At 52.2% G+C, this 17,858-nt stretch overlaps 1 protein-coding gene across 5 annotated transcripts in view; it reads left to right on the top strand.

The window, feature by feature from the left end:
* Window positions 1–15,664, top strand: part of Safb2 (scaffold attachment factor B2) — a 28,811-nt gene extending 13,147 nt beyond the window's left edge. For 2 of the 5 annotated variants that reach the window (XM_045134997.1, XM_045134993.1), the window contains 12 exons: window positions 5,762–5,911; window positions 5,998–6,110; window positions 7,470–7,603; window positions 8,542–8,633; window positions 10,776–10,912; window positions 11,809–12,099; window positions 12,465–12,605; window positions 13,159–13,201; window positions 13,781–13,908; window positions 14,940–15,052; window positions 15,128–15,197; window positions 15,326–15,664. In XM_045134997.1, the coding sequence (XP_044990932.1) occupies window positions 5,762–5,911; window positions 5,998–6,110; window positions 7,470–7,603; window positions 8,542–8,633; window positions 10,776–10,912; window positions 11,809–12,099; window positions 12,465–12,605; window positions 13,159–13,201; window positions 13,781–13,908; window positions 14,940–15,052; window positions 15,128–15,197; window positions 15,326–15,473 (1,560 nt within the window). In that variant the 3' untranslated portion in view covers window positions 15,474–15,664. The remainder of the gene's footprint in view (window positions 1–5,761; window positions 5,912–5,997; window positions 6,111–7,469; window positions 7,604–8,541; window positions 8,634–10,775; window positions 10,913–11,808; window positions 12,100–12,464; window positions 12,606–13,158; window positions 13,202–13,780; window positions 13,909–14,939; window positions 15,053–15,127; window positions 15,198–15,325) is intronic. The other 3 variants (XM_045134994.1, XM_045134996.1, XM_045134995.1) reach the window with 3 other exon arrangements.
* Window positions 15,665–17,858: the final 2,194 nt, after the last annotated feature.

Below are 17,858 nucleotides of genomic sequence, written 5' to 3'. Positions count from 1 at the left end.
ATTTGTCAGGCTGGTTGTTTTGTGTAGCAGTGTCCCCTGCTAGCTCTCAATGTTGTTGGCCATTTCCCCCTGTCAGCTCATGGGGCATTTCCCCCACTGTACAAGCAGACCATCTAGTAAGTGGCTTTCTTCCAGATTCCAGCCAGATCTCTCCATGTTCTGTGTCTGTAGCATGTGTTAAGCAGTAGGGTCTTTTACGTCAGGCGGGTTAATCAAGTGCTTTGACAAAAGCCTGTCTCACTTTGGGAACTTCATAGGTCACTCCGATCAACAGCTCAATGTGGATTATAACAAATTTCTGGTACTGGGCATTACAAGCCAGAGCCAAATATTTCAGGGCTAGGCTTCATCCCACCCTCTCTAGGCCCCTTCTTACCAGACAATCCCTGCATACTCCTGTTGAGGGTTATATAGCTATAGCAGACAACTTCATGTTCGAACTTCCAGACCAGACACAGTTATGGAGAAAGGGATTTATTGAAGCTTATAGATCCATAGTTCCATAATGACAGAAGAAGCTGGCCTGCTTTCACAGGACCAAACACAGAGAAGCATAAGCCTAAAAGTCAGAAGCCACACAGCACAGCACTGCATACTTTAGGAACTCCAGGTAGGCACACTTTTTATCTTTAGATTGAAATCTTAAACTCACTACCACACCTTAAGATCCACCCAGTGATACTGCCTTCAGACAAATGGCTGCAGATGCAAACAACAAACTAATAAAATGGTGAATATATTGAGGACCGTCTATTCCAACTACCACAATCACGTAGTCTGCTATCAAGGGGAAAGGTTTCTGTGCAATGAATTCATTTTGGATTTAGTTTTATGTGTATTTTCACCAGCCTTCCCATTCCCCTTCCCTGAAAAACTTCCATTCCTCTTATCTGACCTCTGAGTTGCCTGCCAGGTATGCCTGCAACTCCAGATGTTCCAGGTTAGAAACCACAGATGAGGGAGAACATGCAGTGATTTGTCTTTCTGTGATTGTGTGAGTTTGCTTAGTATGATCTGTTTCAAGTCCATCTGTTTTCCTACAGATTTTATTATATCATTTTTTCCTTACTGCTGAGTAGAATTCCATTGTGTATATGTACCACATCTTTGTTATCCATTTGTCAAATGATGGCCATCTTAGCTATTGTGCATTAAGCGGCTATAGACATGGTTGAGCAAATATCTCTACAGTGAAGAGTGGAGCTTTTAGGGCAAATGCCCAATATAGGAATAGCTGGGTCAATTGGTAGCTGTGTTTTCATCTTTTTCAGGAGTCTTCATATTGATTTCCACAGTGGTTGTAAAAGTTTGCACTCCCACTAGCAGTGAATGATGGTTCCTCTTTCCCCACATTCTTGCCAACATTTATTATTGTTTAATTTTTTTAAACTTTAAATGTTTAATTATTTCAAGTAGAAAAAGAATGAATGGGTGTGGCATGGCCTCCAGCCACTGCAAACAACTTCCAGATGCATGCACCACTTTGTGTGACTGACTTATGTGGGTACTGGGGACTTGCACCAGGGTCCTTAGGCTTTGCAGGCAAGCACCTTAACTGCTGAGCCCATCTCTCCAGCCCTGCTTTTTATTTTGAAACAAGGCCTTACTAAGTTGTACAGCTTGGGCTTGATCTTTTTTTTTTCTTTTCTTTTTTTTTCAATTTTTTTTTTATTGACAACTTCCATGATTATAAAAAATATCCCATGGGTAATACCCTTCCTCCCCCCTCACTTTCCCTTTTGAAACTCCCTTCTCCCCATCTTAATCTGTCCCTCTTTTATTTTGATGTCATGATCTTTTCCTCCTATTATGATGGTCTTGTGTAGGTAGTGTCAGGCACTGTGAGGTCATGGATATGCAGGCCATTTTGTGTCTGGGGGGAGCACATTGTAAGGAGTCCTACCCTTTCTTTGGCTCTTACATTCTTTCCGCCACCTCTTCCGCAATAGACCCTGAGCCTTGGAAGGTGTGATAGAGATATTGCAGTACTGAGCACTCCGATTACTTCTTTCCAGCACCATGATGCCTTCTGAGTCATCCCACGGTCACTGCCATCTGAAAAGAGAAGATTCTCTACCAAAAGTGAGAGTAGCATTAATATAAGGGTATGAACATTAAGAGAAGTGCTTACTGGGCAGTTTGATAAGCATAGTATATACATTTAGCCAGACAGCAACAGTTATACCCCTGGGGCTCATGACTACCCCTGTTTTAAGTTTTCAGTATCAGGGATGTATTCCCTCCCATGGAGCAGGCCTCCAGTCAAATGAGAGGGTGGTTGATGTCCCCCATAACAGATGTGCCACTATTGCACCGGTTGGCTCATTTGGCCTGGCTGGCCAAATATAAGGCTTGCAGTGTCCACTGTTGAGTGACTTCACTGGTGGTATCTCTTTCTCCCATTGAACTGCATGCAGAATGGCTTCTTCCAGCTGGTCTACATGGAGGAGGTTATCAGCTTAGTTCGAGCAGGACTTCTCAGTGGCCTTGCAGCCCAAGTATGTGGAGTCTTCAGCAATAGGGTCTTACCATCTATTCCTGGTGGGAAACCAAGGGCCTCGGCAATGGCCTGTAATGTTTTGGGGACATCAGGGACCTCCCTGTTGGCCTTGATCTTGCCATCCTCCTACCTGAGGCTGTGGAGTAGCTGAGGTGTTAGGCCTGGCCATCAGGCCTAGCTTGAATCTTGTGCTTTACTTGGGGCTTAGCATGCATGAGGTTCTGGCTTCCATCCCCAGCACTGCATAAAACAGGAGGGCATTGTAGCACTCAGATGAAGGCAGGAGGATCAAGAGCTCAAGGTCATTTTCTGTTATAAAGCTACTTGGAGGCCAGCCTAGGCTACATAAGACTATTATCTTTAAAAAAAAAAAAAAAAAAAAAAAAGGAGGGGTTGCTGGAGAGCTGTCTTGGCGGTTAAGGCACTTGCCTGTGAAGCCTAAGGACCTAGGTTTTATTTCCCAGGACCCACATAAGCCAAATGCATAAGGTGGCACATGCATGTGGAGTTTATTTGCAGTGGCTGGAGTCCCTGGCGCACCCATCTCTTTCTTTCTGTGTCTGTCTGTCTCTCTCTCTCTCTTTGCTTCTTCCTTACTCTTTCCCTCTCTCAAATAAATTAAAAAAAAAAAATTTTTAAAGGCACTTGCTTGTAAAGACACCCTGGGTTCTCTTCCCCAGCTCACACAGAAAGCCAGATTTACAGAGTGATGAATTCATCTAGAGTTCATTCACAGTGGCAGGAGGTCCTGGCATGACTACAATTTTCCTTTTTCTCTCTCAAATAATAAATAAAAGGGCTATGTTATTTAAAGCATCATGCCAAAATAAAAATATACATCCTAAGCCAGGTGTGGTGGCTCACACCCTTAATCTCAGTACTCAGGAGGCAAAGGCAAGATTGCCTAGCCCGGGACTACAGTGAGTTCCAAATCAGCTGGGATTAGAGTGAGACCCTACCTAGAAAAACTCCCAGGGCAGGGGGCAAACATTTGAAAGAGAAGAAAGCCCATCAGGCTTTGTGTGCCTCGTGTTTTGGTTTGGAGCAGGCAGGGTCCAGTGGGAATGGGATTCATCATGCCCCTACTCTGCTCAGACCCTGGTTGGGATCACGGCCATGTGAGCAGTGCTGCAGGCTGAATGTGACAGATTACCAGGACAGCCGTTCTGTTCTCCAGCTTTCCCAGACTAGATGTTTGATGACTAGAGTCCTTAAGTGTTCTGTGCTGGCAAGGGCCAGAAAGCGTGTGCGCTCAGATCTTGCCATAGGAACATGATGACAGAAAGAGAAGAGCTGTCTTGCCATGAGTGATAAGTACTGGCCCCTGTGCACTGTTCATTGGGTCTGGCCTCTTTCTGAGATTGCTGAGACCTAAGTGTGGGGAGGTGTTGCCTCCTGTTTGCAGAAGTTGGCTATCCCTTTTGTCCCAACCTGCATCACATTGCTTACTCTGGGTTTTCCTAAGAAGGGCTTCTGCCCTGACCCAGGTGCTGCAGGGCATGGCTGGGGAGTGAGGGTGGGGCACTGAGAAGTGAGCACAGCTCCTTTGCAAGGCCTAAGTGCCTGTTGACCTGGCCATAGCTCACTTCCAGCCAGAGGCACGGGATGTGGGGGCAAGGGCCAGTGGTGTTTTCCCCAGTTCATCTGTGGTGGTGGCTGGTCCCTGCTGTGTTTATCCTCATGGTGGTTCAGCAGGTCTGAGCATCAGCTTGTGTCTGGGGTCTGTCAGGGCTCACTGCTGCTGTTCAGAACGTGGCTCTGTGGGTGAAGTTGTGCAAGTTGTAGCATAGCCCAAGTGCTTCCCTAGAGCGTATGCCTCCCACTCCCACCTGAGTGCTGTTGCGTGGTGTAGGTGCTAGTCTTGCTTTAATCAGCTGTGGTTGAGAGACACATAAAAGGCCACACTGGCCTGACCTTGTGCCAGCCTGTGCTGTTCAGTCTTAGTAACTTGCCCCTTGGGGAAGGGAAGAACATGGCATCTTAGGAGCTCTTGTGGGTGAGGCAACCCCTGGAGTCCTTGTTCTTCAGCTGTCTGTCAGCTTTCTAGATATTTCTCTCCATCTCTGGCTGAAGGACATGCACTCAGGTTTCCTGGTCCCTGCTCCTCAGGTCATCAGCTCTCGTGTGGTTTGGGGCTCCTGCTCACTGAGTGTCTTACCCAGAGCTACTCATCACAATAGACTGCTGTCTGTTTCCACGCTTCTCACCTCGTGTGCCATCTCTTCTTCAGAAGGTGGCTTCAGATGGCCTTGATGACCTATGACTTAAGTTCTTGACTATGCAGAGGAGAGCTGCTGTGGCAGTCTGTTCCTCCCAAGTCTGTCACTGGCGGCATTCCTGTTGACAATGGACCAGTCTTCTCCATGCTTGCCCTGTAGTTACGGACGAAGGTTGGCACTTTGCCTCATGAGGAGACTAACTCCTCTGTTCCTGAGCTTTCTTCAGTGTAGGGGCACCATGGCTGTCAGCCTCAGTGGCCAGCTCTGAGCTTAAGGAGTCAGAGCTAAGCCCACCTTCTCTTCAAGACAATTTTGTCCCCCTGTTGGGACAGTCCCCTTCTGAACCCTGCCTGTGAATGGCCAGCAGAAGCCCTGGGAGAGGTCCAGAACATCTCTGGACACCACGGCCGCCTCCTGCCCATTGCTGCAGGAGCTGCATCACATCACACTGCTTTTGCCATTCGACTGTCTCCAACTCAGAGTCCTGCTTTTCCTTAGCCTGCTTGAAATTTGCCTCCTTTTCCTACCCTGCCTGGGCCCTAGAAACTCAGGAAGCAAGAGGTAGCACCGGCCACTGTCTTAAGTCCCTTCCATACAGGTGTGGCTGCCTCCAGCTTTTTACAGCATGGTTGGCCCAGGCTGAGGGCTGGCTGGGGGAGGGGTTCTCCGAGCAGATGCCTTCCACTGAGCAGGACCAACCTGTTGATTCCACAGTCCTGTGGTGTAGGTACTGGTATTGGAGGATTTTCAGTTTCAGCCACATTCTCTCACTTCGGCCCATGTCAGAACCACCCTGGATTTTTGTTTTTGTGACAAGGTGTCTAACCTAGGCTAATGAACTCACTCAGCCCAGGCTGGCCTTGAACTCACAGTGATCCTTGTACCTCAGCCACACTTGGCTTCTGTCATGTTGGATAGGTCAAGGTACCTGAGTGGTTGGGAGGAGCTCACCATGCTGGGTGACTGTCATGATGTTTAACATGTGCCCCACTGCCATCTGTTCCACCTGTACTCAATTCCAAGTGTGCCTTTTCTCTTGGAGGTCGTCGGGGCCAAGGTGGTCACCAACGCCCGCAGTCCTGGGGCTCGGTGCTATGGGTTCGTCACCATGTCTACTTCAGATGAGGCAACAAGGTGTATCGGCCATTTGCACAGGACTGAGCTGCATGGGCGGATGATCTCTGTGGAGAAGGTGAGTACCTTTGACTCTGCTGCACCAGGTCTCAGGAGCAAGCTGCCAGCCAATCCCCAACTCATCCCTGTCCTGTTAAACTTCAGGCCAAAAATGAGCCTTCTGGGAAGAAGGTGGCGGATAAGAAAGAGTGCGAAGTGAAAAAAGAGAAGGTGCCGAGCGCCGACAGGCCGCATCTGGTGGAGATCAAGACAGAAAAGTACGGGTCTCATGGATGCTGCTACCCCTTCTGCCGCTCGCTTCCTAGGTCAGGCATGGGCCACAGGAACCAGTGACCCTGCAGGTGACACGTGCAGTCCCTAATCAGTGTGCAGACAGCCCAGAGCTCCTTTATGCAGTGGCAAACACGAGAGGGAGACCTCTAACCTCAGCCCTGACCTCAGGGCCCTGGAACACCACCTCAAGACTTGCTGCTTTTGCACACTGGTTTTCACGGGGCTCTGGCATTTTCTTCACAGCAGAGGACCAGGGCCCAGCTTGGGCTGGAGAAAGTGCTCCTAGGCGCACAGCCCTTCTCATCATAGCACATGACCTTGAGCTGGTAGCTTGTGCCATGTCTCACAGGTGCCAGGCATGCCCTACATATGGCTTAAGTTAAAAATAGCCTGGCATGCTGAGCCTTCCCATGGCACCCGGTGGTACCTTGGCACAGTGGTTCTGGAACCCAGGGCCTGTAGTGCTCTTCCTGAAAAAGGAACTGATTTACACCTGTAGTAAAAATAGAAAAGGCATACGTTTCTCGAATTTGGCTTGCCAGGTTCTAATTTTGTCCTTATTGGTGGTGTCTGAGCAGGTGGGCCCTGTTGATGCATGATGGGGCCAGTGGCTCAGGAAGCTAGTCATGTTGGGATGGGCTTCCATTTCCAGGCTGACTTGCATGTTGATGGTCATGACTTGTCCTGAGTGTCAGGATGGGTGTTGATGTCCAGCAGTTGAACTAGGATGGAGTGACTGCTGTTCTAGGGCCCTGTGCAGCACTCCTGCTTTACACACCATGTTGGCATTGCCAAGTGACCTGCGCCATAATGGAAGCTTTTGGGTGGCCATCCATGGCATTCCCATCCCAGTATGAGGACTGTAGGGGGAGTGGTGGCCATGAGTGCTTGGCCCTGGGCACGCAGCAGTCTGAAGCATTGGGCAGAGGCCTGGCTTGGGCACCACCCAGTGGCTCTGATAGGCAGCGTGCTATGGGTGGCCACACTGTGCCAGGCAGCTGCTGGGAGCTGAGGCCTTTGGAAACTCACATGGGTCATCTTCCCCTCAGCCTCCTTGGTGCTGCAGTAACAGGTCTGCCACTGTGCTTAGTTAGCAATTTATCTTCATAAAAGTCTTTGTAGTTGGGGAGTTTCTGGGGTATAGCCATCATGCGAAGTTGGGCCTGGGGGTGGGCAGGAGGAGTGTCCCACGAGACAGCAGATTCCCTCCCCACGTAGCTCTAGTGGCAGCCCAAGGTGGGACTAGGAGCAAGTCAAGAGGGGAATGCGAGCACAAGTGGCCGGGATGGGGGCTGCTGTGTGTGTTACATTTGGGGACTAAAGGTTGCCAACCCTGTTTCAAGTAGACCTGTGATCAAGAAGGAAGAGAAGGTTGAGAGAAAAGAGGAGAAAAGACCAGAAGACATCAAAAAGGAAGAAGAGGATCAAGATGAGCTCAAACCTGGAGCCTCCAGTCGCTCTCGGATCACCAGATCCGGTGAGTGCCAGTGGGAAAGGAAAGGCAGCCTGGCAAGGGTCATGGGAGAGGTGCTGTGAGCTTGTGACTTGGCAGTTTTACCTTGGGGAATGCTGGTTAGAAAGCAGGAGCCTTAGCCTGGCTTGGAGGAACACACCTTTAGTTCCAGCACTCGGGAGGCAGAGGTAGGAGGATTGCCATGCGTTCAAGGCCACCCTGAGACTACATAGTGAATTCCAGGTCAGCCTGGACTCTAGCAAGACCCTACTTCAAAAATTAAAAAAAAAAAAAAAAAATGCAGGAGCCTTGGACATGATGATAGCTCACAGGTTTTGTGTCCCATGTCGGGCCTGTGCAGTCCCAGCTGCTAGAGTGGCTGAGGTAGGGGATGTCAAAATCACGGCCTGGCAACAGAGTTAGTTCCAGGCCAGCTTGGGCAACTTCAGCAATCCTAACTCCAAAAGTAAAAACAGCTGAGGATATTGCATCCATGATGAGCACCTGCCTGATATGTGTGAGGCCCTGGGTTCAATCCCCAGCACTGCATAAAGAAAGCATCTGTTGCCATCAGAGGGTGAAGTACTTTGGCATGCTGGGCTGGTTCCACCATGTGTTGCACACCCACCCAGTCTGCTTGGGGCTTAGCGTGCTCTGCCCGAACAATCCATCCATCCATACCCACCCTGGATCACAAGTGGAATCCAAAAGCCCAGCCAGCCTTTGCTTTGTGGGGCAGCATGTGTGGGGTCACCAGAATGTTCACAGGGATGTGGTGTCCATGTGCCCAGAGAAGCCATGGTGCCAGTGCTCAGAGCCTGGCTGCTGTGTGTGTGGAGGGACCTGTCCTGACCAGGTGCATGCAGGAGGAGCCGAGAGTGCCTGCTTCTCTGGGGCTGGCCGTTCCCAGTGGTGGCGGGGGGAGGGGATGCTGGCTCACAGCCTGCTGTGCTTCCCTGCAGGAAGCAGAGGTGCAGAGCGTACAGTGGTGATGGACAAATCAAAGGGCGAGCCTGTCATCAGCGTGAAGACTGCCAGCAGGTCCAAGGAGAGAGTGAGCATCGGCGCCCAGGCGCAGGGTGGGGATGCCATGTGGACCCCTGTAGAAATGGGGGCCCTTGATGTGCTTGCATCACATTTCAAAGTCTCCCAGTTCACTTCTCACAAGTGTTGCCCTGACACCTCTGGAGGAAGAACGGGTGCTGAAAGCACAAACTGCAGGCAGCCCCAGCCAATCAGTGGTGTGGTGCCTGTCTTGCCTAACCCCACCACAGAGGAGTCAGCCTGTGCAGTGGCTTTTGAACCTTGTGCTCAAAAAGCAGGAGACTTGGACACAGTGATGACTCACAGATTCTGTGCCCTGTGTCAGGCCTGTACAGTCCCAGCTGCTAGGGTGGCTGAGATGGGGGAAATCAAAATCAAGGCCTTAAGCTGGGCTTGGTGGCGCACTCCTTTAATCCCAGTCAGTACTCAGGAGGCAGAGGTAGGAGGATCACTGTGAGTTCAAGGCCACCCTAAGACTACATAGTGAATTCCAGGTTAGCCTGAGGTAGAGCGAGACCCTACCTTGGAGGGGAAAAAAAAAAATCAAGTTAGTTCCAGGCCAGCTTGGGCAACTTCAGCAAACCTTTTGTGAACAAAAAGTAGAACCCAGCACTCAAAAGGCCATGAGTTCCAGGTCAGCCTGAGGGAGAGTGAGACTATATCAGAAAAAAAGGGGGGGAGGCACTGGAGAGATGGCTTAGCAGTTAAGGTGTTTGCCTGTGAAGCCTAAGGACCCATGTTCAACTCTCCAGATCCCATGTAAGCCAGACATGCAAAGTTGAGGCAAGCACAAGGTCACACATGCCCACTAGGTGGTGTGCAAGCGTCTGGAGTTTTTCTCTAAAATAAAAATAAAAATTTAAAAAATATGCTAGAGTGAGACCCTGCCTTGATTAAAAATAAATAAAAACAGAAGAGTCCCCATCTCAGAGCAAATCTCAGACCAATCATCCCAAGAGGTGTCCCTTGGCCCTGATCACCATGTGTGCTAACCCCAGATGGCCACAAGGAGCTGCCTCCTGCTTTGGACGCAGCTGAGGACTCTGTGGCACAAGTCACCACTGAAGTAGGAACACTGCGAGCAGCCAGCTGCCCGTTGGTAGGGTGTGGGCTTAGAGTGGTGACACCCTGGGTTCCATCCCCAGCCCCGCATTCAGGAGTGTAGAGCCACGGTTGTACAGAGAGGAATGTGGCTGGTGTGCATTCTCAGTACAGAGCCTTCAAGAAGAGCCCTGCCCAGTCATGGATGCCCTGGACTTGCATTCCTACAGGGCAGCACTTGTGTGCCACATATGTGTGCAGGGACGCAGGCTTGTCTTAGAAATGGAAATGGTGTCACATTAACTTTTTTTTTTTTTTTTTTTTTTTTTTTTTTGGTTTTTCACTAGCCCAAGCTTACCTGGAAATCACTATGTAGTCTCAGGGTGGCCTCGAACTCATAGCAACCCTTCCACCTTTGCCTACTGAGTGCTGGGATCAAAGGCATGTGCCACCACACCTGGCTTGTTTTGTTTGGGGGATTTTTGTTTGGTTTGTTGTTGTTGTTTGGTTTACTTATTTTGTTTTTTTCAAGGTAGGGTCTCCCTGGAGCCCAGGTTGACTTGGAATTTACTAGTGTTAGGCTGGCCTCAAATTCATAGTGATCCTTCTATCTATGCCTAGACTGCTGGGATTAAAGACTTGTGCCACTGCACCCAAGTTTTGTTTTGTTTTTGAGACAGGCTAGTGTCATTTAATCTGGCCTTAAAACTCAGTATTACAGGTACTAAGTTATTTCCTGTCTGCTGCCCCAACGATTCTGAGTGTGAGCATTGGCAGGAGGCCCTGGATTCAAGGGCTCAGAATCTTGCAGAGTGTTTGACATGGCAGTTGTGGGTGGCCTTGGAGAGCATGAGTGGGCTTGGCCCTTAAAGACACGCTTTGTCAAAGGCATGGTTGCCAGTATCTGGTGCCTTCTGTAGAGTTTTGCCAGTCCTTGGGAGGCTGAAGCAGAGGCAGGAGGATTGTGAGTTCCAGGTCTGCCTCAGCTACATGGCAACACTCTGTCTCAGACTATCAAAACCCTTTGCAGTTGTGGCTTGATGAGGGGGTGGGGACTGTGGTCAGCAGGAGCCACTGCTTTCCTCACTTGAGTAAACTATTTGGTCGGCAGAGCTCCAAGAGTCAAGAACGCAAATCTGAAAGCAAGGAAAAGAGAGACATCCTGTCTTTTGACAAAATCAAAGAGCAGCGGGAACGAGAGCGCCAGAGGCAGCGTGAGCGCGAGATCCGGGAATCAGAGCGGCGGAGGTAAGCAGTGAGCAGGACGGGCTTGGGCTGCTGGGGCTGAGGGCCACGCTTTCTCAGCCAGATGCAGTGAGAGCAGCAGCTCCTGGGAGAAAGTTGTGGGAGCCCTTCCTGTCCTGGGGGCTTTGCACTTTGCACGGGTGCAAGGCAAATTGTCCTATATGGCTTTGATGGAGGCTCCCTCGTGCAGACCCCCAGCCTTCCCCACCAAAACCCTCTGTGTATGGGGATGGCATGTGAGCAGTGTGGGGCATCCTCAGGCTGCAGCATCACCATAATCTTCCTCACAGGGCTGTCTTTCCAGGGTGACTGTCTTTTGGCCTAGACCTTCCACTTGTCACCACTCAAACTTATCCTTGCAGCAGTGTCCCAAGTACGCTGCTATCGAATGGGGGAGGGTTCCACCTGTGCTCCATCATGAGACCCAGGGAGGGTGGCCCAGTGCCTGTTCAGTGCCAAGCATTACAGAGGCTGGTCTGGTAAAGCAGGAGCCCTGCCCTTGACCTGGGGGGGGGGGTTCAGCCTTGCCTTACACTGTACTTTCTTGGCCTTTGGTGAGAGTGACTGACACCTCACAATCACAGAGCAACACTAACCCAAGGCCTCAAGTCAGGAGTGACCTGAGCGTCCACAGCCCAGCATGTGCCTCCATGGGTTCCAGGTGTCAGAGCTGGGAGTTCCTCACGAGTGGGAGGGGAGTGGGGTGAGTGCTCACTGGAGACTCCTCACTTCTCCAGAGCTTTGTAGGTCAGTGCTCAGCTAGGGGCCATGTTTGGCCCTCTCTCCTTGTCACTGTGGCTTCCACCAGGGACTGAGGCGGTCCCAGGCTGACACCTAAGGTCAGCACCCTCCACCCCCACCCACCCACCCCCCGCCCCGCATGGGCCATGTGTCCACAGGGCACGGGAGCAGCGGGAGCGAGAGCAGCGGCTGGATGCCTTCCACGAGCGTAGGGAGAAGGTGCGACTGCAGCGCGAGCGGTTTCAGCTTGAGTGCCAGCGGCAGCGGCTGGAGCGCGAGCGCCTGGAGCGGGAGCGGCTGGAGCGCGAGCGCATGCGCGTGGAGCGGGAGCGCCGCAAGGAGCAGGAGCGCATTGCACGTGAGCGGGAGGAGCTGCGGCGGCAGCAGGAGCAGCTGCGGGCTGAGCAGGAGCGGCGGGCGCTGCGGCGGCCCTGTGACCTGGATGCCCGGTGAGCACTGTCCTGAGACATCACCATCCAGGCCACCTTGTTCTGGGCCCTGAAGGGCTGAATTGAGGTCACCGCTTTCCTGTAGCATCCCTTTCCCAGCTGCATACACTCGAATTCACACTCACCCTTCCTCAGCTGTGCATGCTCACATTCACCCTTCCCCAGCTGCACACACGTCATTCACACTCACAGCCTTCACCATGGTGAGAATCTCAAGGGAGGTTGAGGTGCTCAGAAAGCCTGGGCTGGAAGCTGTGCACCATAGCGGAGTGGTCAGTGATGATCTCTGTGCCTGGTGAGAGCTCCCAGCACCTCCCCTGTGCCTGCTTTACTGTCACAATGATGTGTGTGTCCTCTGATTTCAGGAGGGAGGACACATACTGGCTGGAAGGAAAGCGCATGGCAGTGGAGGACCGGTACCACACAGACTTCCCACGACCTGATCACCGCTTCCACGACTTTGACCATCGTGAGCGTGGCCAGTACCAGGACCACATTGCAGACAGGTCAGCCTCGTCACGGCCACCCCACCCCCCACCCCCTGCCAGCCTGTAATCGTATTGGCTGGCCACTTGGAGGTTCTGAAGCTCTCTGCATGGCTTGTCCTCCTCAGAGACCAGCCCAGCAACCGGCAGTGCTGGACAATGTGCTATGCCTGACTCTCTCTGTCTGTATGGCTCAGGGGTCTCCAGTCCCTGTCCCCCATGTCTGTCTGCTTTCCTCCGTGGGGTTCATGGTTATCACAAGACATGGGAATCCTGGGCTGCTCGCTCAGTTGAGGGTCAAACCTGTGTCCCCACTGGTCCCTCTTCTCAGAGTCCACATCATGCTCTCTGGCCGTCTCCCCACTGCCATTTCTGAATGGGGGTCAGGTGAGAGCTAGCATGAAGTCTGATTCACTAGGGATGGCAGGACCCTGGGGCCCTTGGTCAGCCTCTTCAGATGCTTCCATGTATGTGTCTGCCTTGTCCTGGGACCATTTCTCCTGGCATGTGCATGTTAGTAGTCTGAGACAAAGCAGAGCATGTCCCTGCCATGCTCACGACTCTGCCATTGCAGGAGGGACGGGCCACGGCCAGCAATTGGCGAGCGGGACATACAGGTGAGTAGGGGTGCTCATCTTTGGCCTGACTAGGTGAGGGGAGTGAGCTTGGCCCCAGGTAGAGAGGAGCAAGAATGTGAGTGTTTAGTCACCCAAGAGTGTGGACACAGCCTGGGTCTTAGGTTTTTAGCATCTCTCAGTCAAGGATCTATTGACCCTGTGTCTTCAATGCCCACTTGGCTTGGGGACGTCACATCTCAGCTCTTTGGGGATCCGGATCGCTCCAGGTGTTGGCTTAGAAGCCATGTAGGATATTGCATAGTCCAGACTTTCTGCTGGCTCTGAGGACTACACGCAAGTGGTACCTGAGTCTGTGAGGGGTGGATAGGGTGTAAGTTGGGGGTCAGCGCATGGTGGCTTCTGGAAATGATGTTTTCTGAGGAGCATCCCCTCAACTCCCCAATTGGATGGGTTTCAGGTGCAGACCAGCCATCTAGGGCTGCTGAAGTCAACACCTTCAGTGTGACCTGTGATGTCTCTGCTACAGGCCCAGGGTGGGGACTGACCGCAGTCATGTGGCTCAGCACAGGGCCAACCTAGAGGATGGGGTATGAGCCCAGCCTCCCTTCTGTCTTCTAGCATTATGATGATCGCCACACCCACACAGGACCCCCGGAGCGACATGGCCGAGACTCACGTGATGGCTGGGGGGGCTATGGCTCTGACAAGAGGCTGAGTGAGGGCCGGGGGCTGCCCCCTACCCCTAGGTGAGTGGCTATGCTGTCCCAGCTTGGCCCCATGTGTCACTTGGGGTTCTAGGACAGACTTCTGGGGTTCTCATGCTAGTGACACTGACTCAGGAAGGCAGGGAGAAGGTATGATTGTGGGGACCAGCCTGCCTGGGTGTTCTTTGGCTGCCCTGTAGATGTTACAGTGGGAACATTTGGCAGGCTTGGGCCTTCCGTCCCTGCTACCAGGGTGACCAGGCTAGCTGTTGATGTCAGGGCCCTGATCTCAAGCTTGTGGTTTGGTATTTAGAGTGAGGGTCTCACAGTGTAGCCCAGGCCAGGCTGGAACTTACAATCCTCCCACCTCTGCCTCCCAGGTGTTGGATCACACGTGTGCACACGTGTATCTCATGACTCCTGCTAGCACCCATCATGAGTTAACTTGAGATCATTTCAGCACCCCTAAGTAGCCATATCTTATTCCATGTGGCTTCTGGCTTGCTCTGCTTCCTGTGTCTGGAGTCACCTGTTATAGACATTTATCATGTAGTCAGTCCACAGTGTGTACCCTTGTCTCACTGACCATGTCCCAGGGGCCAAGCCTTACTCCAGTCACGGCTAGTATCTTACTCGGACACGGTGTGGAATGTTCTCACTTTAGACTGGCTTGTTCTTTCTGTTTATGGCTGTGTGTGCACATGTGCACACAGATGTGTATGCACAAGAAAAAGAACCTCACTGTCCTCCTGTGTTGCTCTTCTGCCTGAATGTCTGAGACAGGATCTCCCACTAAACTGCCAGCTGCTGTTTTTCTGGTCAGACTTGCTGAGCAGGTAGCACTGAGGTCCTCCTGCCCCTCAGGGCTTGGGTTATATGTATAGCAATGCCTGGCTTCTTCCATGGATGCTGGCCTTACACTCAGGTCCTCTTGCTGACATACGCTGGACTTCTCCATGCCCGTCCCTCATCAGCCACTAAATGAAGGACATGTCACTCCCATTGTGGCTATCCGTGGTCTTGTGAAGCACACAGTGCCTTCAGGGCAGCTGTAACTTTTTGTTTTGGCAAAGGAGCAGCCGAGACTGGGCAGAGCACCACCCACGGCTGGAGGAACACCAGGTCCATGCCTGGCAGGGTGCTGTGGACGCAGATGCAATGGGCCGGGAGCACCTACGGTGGCAAGGTATGCAAAGGGGTGGGGGGTGTGCAGGGGCCCTGTCTTGGACGAACACTGCGTCTGCATGGTCTTCTCCTGCAGGTGCTGAGCGGGGCCTTGTTGGACCCTCAGGTCCAGGACATGTGGTGGCCAGCCGGGGCGGTGTGGCAGGGTAAGAGCTTCCTTTCCTCCCTGCATGTGTGAGTATCCAGTTGCTCAGCAACCCCACCACCACCTTGCACACCCAGCATCCCTCCTGGAGCCCTGTTGCCCCCCCAAACTTGCTGCCTCTGTTCCTAGGCGAGGCAACTTTGCACCAGGACATTCCCAGGGCCACGTGGTGCCTGGTGGTGGAATAGAAGGTGGTGGAGTGGCCAGTCAGGACCGGAACAGCAGAGTCCCACCTCCCCACCCCCACGCATACCCCCACTTTACCCGCCGCTACTGAGCCACTTGCACGTCTCCAGCTCTGCCGAGGCTGCTGAGGAGTGACCAGGACAAGCTGCCGTGTTTCGCTCAACTCAATGTGAACTCACTTTTCTCCGTTTTTTAATAAACGTCCTCTGCTCTGCCGTTTTTAACACAAGGGTTCTGTGACAAGGCATTCCGTTCTCCACCAATAAACGCTGATGGTTTCCAGATGTGTGTGCACATGCATGCCTGATCACCTGTGACCTCAGTGACCCTGGCCTGCAACTCAGAGGCAGGGTGAGGCCGTGGCAGGAGTGTCATGTAACAAGTGGGGCATCTCCCCCCCCACACACACCCCAGGCAGCTCAGCCTTCACTGAGTGCTGTCCCCATTCCCAGGGCCTCAGTCTCTCATACCAGTGATGAGGATGTCCATCTTTTGGGCGATTTTCATTTGGCCTGTCACGGTGTGACAAGATTCACACTGATGGGGCATGCATGGCTGTCACTGTGACTTATTGTGGGTAACTGATACCCAGGCATGCCCAGCCATACCCCTGAGGACACCAAAGTCAGTTCATTCTGAAGTTCCCTAGACAGGTCTCCCCAGACAGCAGGATGCACATACCAGATCTCTGCTTCCCTAGGCACTACCACTATTACGGTGCTCTACCCCGCTCCTCAGCACTTGGGATATGCCAGTGCTGGACATAGGCAGTACTGTGCTCAGAGGGCACTGTCCCTCTTGTGTGCTTCTTTGGGGCTGGGGATGAAGCAGCCTAGAACTTGCTACCCACCAACCGGTACTGCAGCCTTCACTGTGGGTTCTAGGCTGTCACTCTGCTGCTGACCACGTCCCAACCCTCACTGTTCAAGACAGGGGTGGTGCTCCTCCCAGGATTACTGTTCTTAACAGGACATCCTCCTGGATGTCTCAACCCTTGGAGGCTAAGGCAGAAGGAAAATTCCAGACCAGCCTGGCCTAAATAGCAGGCCCCTAATAGAGGGCTTTCTGCTCCTTGCTTTAGGGGCTTCTCTGTGTGTGTGTGTGTGAGAGAGAGAGAGAGAGAGAGAGAGAGAGAGAGAGAGAGAGAGAGAGAGAGAGAGCATGCACACGTCTCCATGCAAACAAATCAGATGCATGCGCCACTTTGTCCAGTTTATGTGGCCAGTTTGGGTATTCATCCCGCACCAATAAGCTTTGCAAGCAAGTGCCTTTAACCTCTGAACATCTCTCTGCCACAAAGGAGACAAAGATCTGACCAAGAGCATGCCTCCTGCCATGGGTGGCAGCATTACTCTCTCATCCCATCAACACCACCACTGCATGGCGACTGGCAGAGAAGCAGCTGGGCACCCCATGAGTCCAGTCACGGAAACCTTGCCGCAGCCCAGTGGGAAGCAGCCATTTAAGACGTGGCTGGAGTCAAACTCAGTGGGACAAAGTGTCTAAGTCACAACATCCCTAACACCCTGATCCTGGGCATCCAGGCCTAGAGGGCAACCCCATGTTCACCTTGACAACTCCACAGCAACACTCCACCCCACTGTCGGGGTGGGCTGGCTGGCTGCCTTCCTGGAGTGGGCCAGAGGTAAGCCCAAGCCTGGGGAATGGGAAGATCAGGAACCACCCTGGGAGAGAGAATAGCATGGGTTGGTCCCCACAAATGGACTTGAAGGGCACGCAAGAGGCTGGGAGTCAGAGTGGAGACACACAGGCCTGATCATTTGAGAGAGATCCAGTGTGTCTTGAAGACTCCAGGTTAAGTATTTCTCTCCACCAGATTCCTAGCATTAACCTTTGGGGATCTAGTCAGTCAGGGTAGGGGAGGGCCAATGAGTTCTCAAATGCCAAGACCTATCCCACACAAGCTCCCATAGCAGGGTTGCCAACCACAAGACCAGACCTTGGCTCAGCAGTTAAGACACTTGCCTGCAAAGCCAATAGACCCAGGTTCGATACCCCAGGACCCACATAGAGCCAGATGCACAAGGTGGCGTGTGTGTCTGGAGGTCTACAATGTCTATTCTCTCTCAGTGCCCATTCCCTCTGCCCCCCCCATAAATAAATATTTAAAATAGGAGAATGGAATGGGGTGAGGCCTCGGTGGGTGCTTTCATCTATTGTACAAAGCCCTGCACTGCATAAACCAGGTGTGTTGGTGCAAACATTTGTCAGGTGGAGGCAGGGGAATCAAAGCTTCAAGGCCTATGGTTGGCTACATAGAGAGTTTGAAGCCAACCTGGATCCTACATGAAGAACAAAATGAAAATAAAACTGAGGTTGGGGTTGTATCTTGGTGCATAAAGTGTCTGCTTGAAACCCTGGGTTCAAGGCTCGGCCCTGCATAACCAGATGTGATAGAACATACCTCCAATCCCAGAACTCAGCAGGGGAGGGTAGAGGCAGAAGGATCATGAGC

This window comes from Jaculus jaculus, chromosome 15 (genome assembly GCF_020740685.1).
Source record: "Jaculus jaculus isolate mJacJac1 chromosome 15, mJacJac1.mat.Y.cur, whole genome shotgun sequence".
NCBI classification, from domain to species: Eukaryota; Metazoa; Chordata; class Mammalia; order Rodentia; family Dipodidae; genus Jaculus; species Jaculus jaculus.
Note: the sequence above shows the minus strand (reverse complement) of the source record. Positions and strands in the feature narration are given on the sequence as shown.